Source organism: Oncorhynchus masou, chromosome 1, assembly GCF_036934945.1.
Source record: "Oncorhynchus masou masou isolate Uvic2021 chromosome 1, UVic_Omas_1.1, whole genome shotgun sequence".
Classification (NCBI taxonomy): domain Eukaryota; kingdom Metazoa; phylum Chordata; class Actinopteri; order Salmoniformes; family Salmonidae; genus Oncorhynchus; species Oncorhynchus masou.
Genome location: NC_088212.1, coordinates 59563716 through 59572666, shown reverse-complemented (window position 1 = coordinate 59572666; position 8951 = coordinate 59563716). Strand labels below are relative to the sequence as shown.

General features: G+C 42.1%; 1 protein-coding gene across 4 annotated transcripts in view; it reads left to right on the top strand.

Moving 5' to 3' along the window:
• The first annotated feature begins 1668 nt into the window (after positions 1-1668).
• The window catches only part of LOC135547335 (protein C-mannosyl-transferase DPY19L3-like), a 37432-nt gene continuing 30149 nt past the window's right edge, over positions 1669-8951 (top strand). Inside the window, exons 1-3 of one of the 4 annotated variants that reach the window (XM_064976275.1) lie at positions 1669-1775; positions 2941-3061; positions 6853-6980. In XM_064976275.1, coding sequence (XP_064832347.1) covers positions 2950-3061; positions 6853-6980 — 240 coding nt within the window. In that variant the 5' untranslated portion in view covers positions 1669-1775; positions 2941-2949. The other 3 variants (XM_064976284.1, XM_064976266.1, XM_064976293.1) reach the window with 3 other exon arrangements.

Sequence of the window (8951 nt, the reverse complement as noted above, 5' to 3'; positions counted from 1 at the left end):
CCAGCCTCAGAAATCGCAGCCCAAATAAATGCTTCACAGAGTTAAAGTAACAGGCACATCTCAATGTCAACTGTTTAGAGACTGAGTTAATCAGGCCTTCATGGTCAAATTGCTGCAAAGAAACCACTACTAAAGGACACCAATAAGAAGAAGAGACTTGCTTGAACCAAGAAACACAACCTACTGTATGGACATTAGACTGTTGGAAATCTGTCCTTTGGTCTGATGAGTGCAAATGTGAGATTTTTGGTTCCAACCGCCATGTCTTTGTGAGATGCAGAGTAGGTGAACGGATTATCTCCGTATGTGTGGTATCCACCACAGCACGAGGAGGAGGTGTGATGGTGTGGGGGTGCTTCGCTGGTGATACTGTCTGTGATTTATTTAGAATTCAAGGCACACTTAACCAGCAGGTCTTCCACAGCAACAGGACAATGACCCAACACACATCCAGGCTGTGTAAGGTCTACAGTGGTTGCTAAACTACAAGTTTTGAGATTATGCTGTAGAATTTAGAGGTCATTTGTGGTTTAGTACAGTACCCTGCGTCACTGCTTCATTGCTCCAGACCAGCACAAGGGAGAGTTAGAGCACTGATTATGCTTTTGGGTCCCAAGGCGCTAATGTGTCTCTAACTCATAATGAAGGGGCAACATAAACCAAATAGAAACTGATAATTGTGCACAACTTCAAAATTGAATTTCATTTAACTGAATGATGAGGATGAAGAAGGTGATTGAATTTAGAACAATAGTGTAAAAATTGATATTCCTCTGTCCTGCATGCGCACACCCTGAAAAAGACACTTGTTTTGTTGTTTCTACTCATCAGTATTATTTACTAAAACTGTTGTTACACTAAGGTTTTTATTCTTAAGAGAAACAAAAATGTTCAATTATATTCCATGATATTCTTAAGATATATCTGTTGACTGAATATAAGCAAGTGATCTCTACTAAATAATCAAGTCGATGGCGCAGTCATATAGCCTCACACGACCTCAACCAAATTGAGTAGTTTGGGATGAGTCGGACCACATAGTGAAGGAAAAGCAGTCAAGAAGTGCACAGCATATGTGGGAACTCCTTCAAGACAGTTGGAAAAGCATTCCAGGTGAAGCTGGTTGAGGGTATGCCAAGAGTGTGCAAAGCAGTCATCAAAGCAAAGGGTGGATACTTTGAAGAATTACAAATCTAAAATATATTTAGATTTGTTTAACACTTTTTTGGTTACTACATGATTCCATGTGTTATATAATATTTTTGATGTCTTCACTATTATTCTACAATGTAGAAAATAGTAAAAATAAAGAAAACCCCTTGAATGAATAGGTGTCACCAAACTTCCCCGGAAGCTGATAGTGGTGGTGGTACATTTTATACATCCAGAATGTAGCCTAAGTGTTTACAATTGTGTGAGTTGCTGTCTTTCTATAATTGATGATGACATTCAGGATAATAATAAGCAATTCGACGTGTGGCGCTGTGCTATTGTGGGTTCTATGTGTCGATTTTTGTAGGACCAGAATTATTCATATTCATTTATTTGTTAATTTATTCATAAAAAAGTATCAGTTTTTCATCTCTGCATATTGACCAAATATTATTTTTTCTCGTGGTGGGTGGCATAGAAGGCGCCGGGTCTGAAAATGTGCTACATTGTTTCAAGCCTTTACACGACTGAACTAGAGACTCTACGCATGTATCGAGTGTCGGTGGGAGGGAGAGAGGAGCAACCTTTGGACATCCGATAAGGGATTGCAAGCGCTGTCGAGGGTGAGGCATAAATGTATGAACAAGTGTAATCAAATCATTTTTTGTTGCTATCAAAAACGACATTCACTATCGACCGAGCATGAAACCGATACTGAGGCTGTCCATTCGAAGAGACCGAGATTAGCGAGTGATGCGTTCTGATATTTCTTGACATTCTAGCAGCGGCGTGAGTAGGAAATGCCGCTGCAACCCAGGCCTGTGTGATGAATGAAAACAGCGTATGAATGAAAAGCAAGATACAATTGTTTAGTTTGTTTGCGGTTTCTTCATGGGTTACCACAAAAAAAATGTGTTTGTGTTTAGTTGTTTTTCTTTTTGCAAAACTGTAATGGCAGCATAGGATGATGGAGACGCGACACACTTTCGATAGACAGTCAGTCACTATTTGATGACATCAGGGGACACGTTGATGTGCAGTCTGTCCCATGAGGTAACGGTGAAAACATTGCTCTTTGCTGTTCAAATGAAGTCAATGGCACCTATACAATGACACATGGTAAATACGAAAGATGCTTTGCATTATACTGTTCGTGTCCATTATGATTCCAATTCCATAACCTATATAGGATGTAATACAATGGGACAATAGCCTACTGATGGAGGCACATACCGCCTCAGTCAAGCAGCATCACACTTGGATGTTGTTTTAACTGGTCATTTTCTAATTGTGTGTGAATGGATGGTTACTTCTTATGCGTGTGTGTCTGTAACACTTACTGTGTACCTATCTTTGTCCTCTGTTGCGTGCCTTTCTTTGTTTGCTGAAATCCATACTTTTGAGTAAAATGTTAATCAAATACAACTACAGCCTTGTTTCCTTGTTGAGATTCAATTGGCGGATGTGCATTCGAGCTGCCATCTTAGAGCAACAGCAATGAGGAAACAGTCTGTGATTTGTATTTGATTAACGGTTTATTAAAAAGTATGGATTTCAGCAAACAAAGAAAGGCATTCAACAGCAGAGGATATGCATAGGTACACGGTAAGGGTTTAACAATGAAACATGTTTATGAATCGGCGCATATCGATTAGAGAATCGGAGTCAGAAAAATCTAGTCTGCTCTCAATTCCGTGGAGGAGTTGAGGTCCTTGGCAGGGTGTGTGTGTGTGTGTGTGTAGGTCCCTATCTTGTGTGGAAGACTAATAGCTGCCCCTCCTTTTTCAGTGAGCCACCATGACTGCCCTTAGGCAGAGGAAGGGCAGCAAAGGAAGTAAGGAGCCTGGTCCAGAGGTCCTGAACCAGAGGTTCTACCCTTCAGCAGAGCCTCTAGAGAGGACTTCAGACGGTTAGTGTCATGCTCAGTATTCATATCAACATATTGGACCAATCCCTGTGTGACGGCCGCACCGCGTGTTACACAGTAAAAAAAACAAACAACTGCTTTACAGATAGCACATATGCACCTTAACGCTCACTTTAAACAATACGTAATGGAGTTAAGAACGTACAATGCGCTCACTCCACATCTATCTTGAAATGTTTGCGGATGGAGCCATCCAATTGGTATTTGGGTGGCTCAACCCATTGGAGCGTTGTCAAGAAGGACGGTTTAGAAGGGGTGAGTGGGGGTGAGTGTAGCTATGGGTACTGAAACCTGGTATTAAATGGGACCCCTTACCGTGTACCTTATGAAAGACTGTAGTATCGATTAGCTTTGACATTATCGGTTCTGCTTTAGGTACTAGAGAAATTTAAGAAAATACATTTCCTGTTTATTATTGCTGCGTAAACGTTATATCTTGCACATTTTATCTCATCAACCGTTTCTAATTTGCAATAAGATTAAGACATTTGTTTATGAGGCATTTTCGCTATTCCCAATCCAGAAGAGAGATCTCTCTCTTACAGACTACAGCGCGCGCACACACACACACCAGAAAGACCCTGCTCTTAATTAGTGACGATGTTCAAAGGTGTGGTTACTCTTCACCAGAGTCGATGCTGACAATGCTCGTTGCAACAAGACTTTTTTGCTAGTAAGGGCGGAAACACGAGCAATCTTTCCAAACATCTATCGAAAGTGCATCGTGTACAGGCAGAGAAATACACACTTTTCAACTGCCTAGCTCGTAGTTCATCTCTCGTTGCCCGATCTACGTTAGGTATGTATGCTAGCAGCCTAGAGCCCACACACAGAGTTAACTAGATTATGCGAACATGGGTTCATGATTAGAAGGAACCATTAGACAGCTGATTGAATTTATGAACGTTAAAGTTGCAGCTACAATGAACCAACCCACTCCTCCCTCTAATACCACTGGTCCAAGCCAGACAAGCCCAAAGCCCCTTCACGCTGGCAGCTAGTGTGAGGATGACTGAGGAGGGTGAATGAGTGCCATCTAGCCATGATCAAGTTCATAGTGAAAGGCCTACACCCCTTTGCAACAGTGGAGTCCAAGGGCTTTAGGGAACAGTCTGTCGGTTTATATTGAGTTGTATTTCTTTTTAGGATATAGTAGTGTAAAAGGGTTGTATGTCACTCAACAACACAATAATTCAACACATGAAAACTATCTTTTTCTTTTACTGTAGAGAGATGAGCAAGGCACTCAACACCAAATATACCCCTCCCTCCAGGAGTTACCTCAGTGACACGTTAATTCTTACCTGGTATGAGCTGAAAGATGTGCCAAAGCTGGCCATCACATCAGAAGGGTAGACCAGCCTCTGTCAGGACCACTTTCTCACTGTTACAGTACACTACACAAGCCAGGGCAGTGTAAAACAGAAGGTCCACCACACCAGTGCAGTGTACAAATCGCAAACTGGTGAAGTAGTGACAGAGGAGATCTCAGACATTCTGGAAGAGTTTGTGGTAGAGCCAAGCAAGATTGTAGCTTTGACTGTTGATAATGCTGGCGATATGGATGTTGCCATCAAGAGGCTATACTTTATAACAATAGGATGCTTTGCACACACATTGAATCTGGCAGCGCAGAAAATCTACACAGTGACTTCCATCGATAAATGGGCAGCTCGAATCAGAGCAGTGGTCGTGTGGTTCAAGAGATCCTCCATGTCCAAAACAGTCTTGAAGGACAAGCAGCAGCTCCTTGGTAAGAAGCCAGTTCAATCTATTAAAAGTATTATTTTGAAATTCCCACATTTAACAATTGAATTCAATATCCAAGTGTGCGGTAATGAAATGTATGTTGTTTTTTGTTGTTGTTTCAGGCCTTCCGCAGCACGCACTCATCCTTGATGTCAAGACCAGATGGAACTCTATCTAATGATAGAGAGATTCATGGAGCAGTATCCAGCGATCCAAGCAGCAGCCTTGGACCCACGACTGCAAAAGGCAATGACCAAGGGCTACCTGGACCGTCTGAAGGATGAGGACTTCCAGAAGGCTGAGGAATTTGTCCAGCACATGAGAATCCTCTATACATCCACACTGTGTGTGTGACATGTGAAAAGAATGCCACCTGTGGACAGATCATACCCATCCTCGAAAAACTCGAAGAGCAATTCACTGTGAAGCGTGAAGATACAACGTTTGTGGCAACCATCAAAGAGAAGGTGTTGGGAGAACCTCCCAGAGCGCTATCAGGATGATGACATTCAAGCCTTCCTGCGTGAGGCCACAGATTTAAAGGGAGGTCGATGGACCCTGGGGCAGAGCTGTCAGGAGCAACACCAGGGCTGTCAGCACCTGCAACAGGAGAAGGAGTGAAGGAGAGGAAATGGAGGAGACAGTCCCTCCATTTTACAAAACAAGGAGTGCCTTGGAGGAGCTGTTCTCACAGGAGGACAGGGAGTTGAGGTTGACGATCCAACAGGACACCTCGTCCCTCAACCTCAGCGAGCGTGTTGCCTTAGAGGTGGAGCTCTACGAAGGCCTGCCTCCCATCCCCATGGCTGAAGATCCTGTGATGTGGTGGTGGGAGAAGAGGGCTACTCTGCCCCTCCTCACAAACATTGCAACAAGCTACCTCTGTGCTCAAGCCTCCTCCACCCCTAGCGAGATTGTATTTTCCACTGCAGGGAACACAATGAGTCAGGAGAGGTCCCGACTTCTGCCAGAGAAGGCAAATATGTTGATCTTTCTCCAGAAGAACTGCTAAAACTGTTTGTCCTTCTGCAGCCTACCTGCATGCCCCACCTGTGTTGCTCTAAACCACTGTATTTTATTTTGCAGGAAAATATTTTTTATCTAATTTGTTTTACATTTCCATCATCACAACATTAGTCTATAATAGTGATTTGTTCAAAACATTGCGGTTTCTTTAACTGTAAATCATTTTTTCTTATTAATTTTACATTTCATAAAAAAAGAAAAGCAATGTTAATTCTGTTCTTAATTTGTTTAGTTTTTTTTCCCCATAAGAAATAACAAAAATAACCAATAAGAATACCGTTAAAGTACCGGATCGATAAGCGGTATCGGTAAGAGTAGTAATACCGTTAAAATCTTAGCGATACCCATCCCTCGGTGAGTGTAATGGAGTTAAGAGTGTACCGTAAACTCACTCTGCAGCTGGCTTGAAATGTTGCGGACGAAGCCATCCAATTGGTACCTTTTTTAGGGGGCGCAACCCATTTGAATGGGTGTTAAAATAGCAAAGTACCTTTTCATTCATTGATTGTTTTGTTGTTGCGTACAGCTAACATCTGATCAGTATATTCCCACTTTATATCATGATGATGTGTATTGAAAACCACTCCCCATATATTCTCTCTGTCAAACCGCTTCTTTTCAGGTGACGTATGTACGTTCTGTTTCTGCACCTTAGATCTGTTTTTTTTTTTTTAAGTTGAGACATTAGGACAGTCTGTTTTTTAATTTCAATTAATTAATCAATTTTGTCTTTATTAAAGCACTTTGGTTTATTTTCTCTAGTCATAATTTGTATTTTGCACATTTGATAAATAAAACCCCCACATTTTTTTTGCACCCTCTTGTTTCCTCCTTGGTCATCCCTAACATCCTGTTAGGCATGGTGTCACATTGGTCAACGTAAGATGCTTATAGTTGCCTCATATTGCATACATAGGAGAACCTTGTTTAGCCAAAAGATTTATAGGCTATCAATGGAGACATGAATATTGTTTTGTGTTATGTTATTCTCTCTTCAGGCGTATGGACATGGAGGACAGTGCTGTGGGTTGCCATAGGTTGGACTGTGGGAATTAGTCTTGGCATGCTGTCCTGCATCTATGTGGCTACGCTCCATGAAAATGACCTCTGGTTTTCCAACATTAAGGTGAGAATCCCCACAGATGACCTCACTGTGTCACCATTGTTACTTGACTGTCCTGCACCCCACCCCTCGTCAAGTTCACATGTTGGAATCATATCGTCAAGTTGTTGGCAATAATGAATAGGGTATAGAAAGGAAGAGATCTTGATTACGTGACATCATGAGTTATGATCTATTTCCTTTGTTGGATTTCCTGAAGTCATAAACACCTCAAGGTGAAACAGACGGATGGGTTCTCCACGTCTTTCTAAACAGATTGTTTTTCAGCCCTTTTATAACCAAAGTCCTGAAATTCAAGCCAGCGGTTGTTACCAAATCCACCCTGAGCCTTCCAGAACAGTAAAAAAGAACATGTGATTCTGCCCAAAGATATTATGTTCAGTCTGACGTGAAGTGCCTTTCCTGTAGTCTGGGATGTCATTAAATGGACCACATTTTGAGCTTCTTGTCAGGTCTCCCTCCTCAATAATTCCCGGGTGTTGATTTTGTCAGGAGCAGTGGTAGTCGACAGTTTTTTTCCCTTCACGGTGCTGTGTTTTCTCTTTGAGAGTCCAGGTGTATATCTCCCACACAAAAGCACAGCACAACTCGGCCCACTCATCCAGGTTGTGAATAATTTGCGAGTGTGTCATGGAAATCAAAGCTCACACCTAATTGAGCTAACCTGTGTGGATGCACATATTTGATTCTATTCTGTTTCTTTGTCTTTGTGTTGTGTTTTTTCCCCCTTCTCTGCCTCTGTCTCTCTGTGAACGTAGAGAAGGTAGACAGATGTTCTCATTTATAATAAATGCGGGTAACTTTACAGAGCTGGCAGTAGCGGCTCCCCTGTATTCAAACTCTGTGTGTTTATTTAACACAGTGTTCAAGAGGGTGACATCACTGCACATTGTGAGCCTAGCAGTTTCCCAGAAAAGTGTGTGTGTGTGTGTGTGAGTGATGCCTGATGCCTGTTAATGCTATTCTAGTTATTCTAGGATATTAAATCCACACTGGAAAAAGCAACAACACTGAACAGTGGTATCCTATGACTACCGGTACTACCTTGTATGATTCATGCTTTAGTTCTGACTTCGGGTAGAGATGACCATGACTGGAATAAGCAATGCTCTTCTTATGTTTCATCAGCTATCCTCAGGAACAATGTCTCTTGACTGAATCAAGTGGGGACTGAGTGCAGCAAAACATGTTGAATATGAATTTCCTTGTCTTGGAGTCAGTGGTGATTGTTTGTTGCAGTTAATCTATTGTGACTTGAGGGCTGCACGGGAGAATGCCGGTCATGTCTGCTCTGTTTTGGGAGTCTGCTTGTTTTGAAAGAGACCGAATTGAATGATTCCATATTGTTTTTAAGCACCGTCCGCATGTTGGGTCAGTGTTGGCTCAGCGTTGACTGAATGTTACAGTAGCGTGTCTGAAAGGCAGACATGTCTCTTAGTTATTTCCTATGGGACATCGCTGTTCACAGAGAAGCAGCTGCGTCCGGGCCTACTAAATTCACCGCGTGTCAAGTAATGACAGTTATAGCACCTACCGAAGCTTATTTCTGACCACTTCTCTCGCTCACTCCACTTTTAGAAATACTTAAGCGGTCTGACAAATGGTTTTCCAAACGATGTTCCAGGCTTTTTGTCTATGGCTTTTTCCTTTCTCTCTCTTTTTTTTAATAGATGTGCCGAGAGGTCACCAGTTGTGGTTGTGAGTTGATTCGCCTTCCCTATCCGGCGATTTCAGTTGTCTTCCAGAACACAGACCGAACTGGTCCCTGTTTGCTTCAGATTGTTTTGCTTTTAAAGCCTTTTTAATGGCCTTGTAAAACCAATGTGATTGCTTTCTTTTCTTGTTTTTCCATCAACTGGTTATCAGACTGAGATTGGGCAGTTAAAAAAGAGCGACTGGGAAAACAGAAACGGAGTCAGGGGCCAGTTTTTTTTTGTTCAGACTGTTTGCTGGACCATGAGAGGAGTGAGCTTG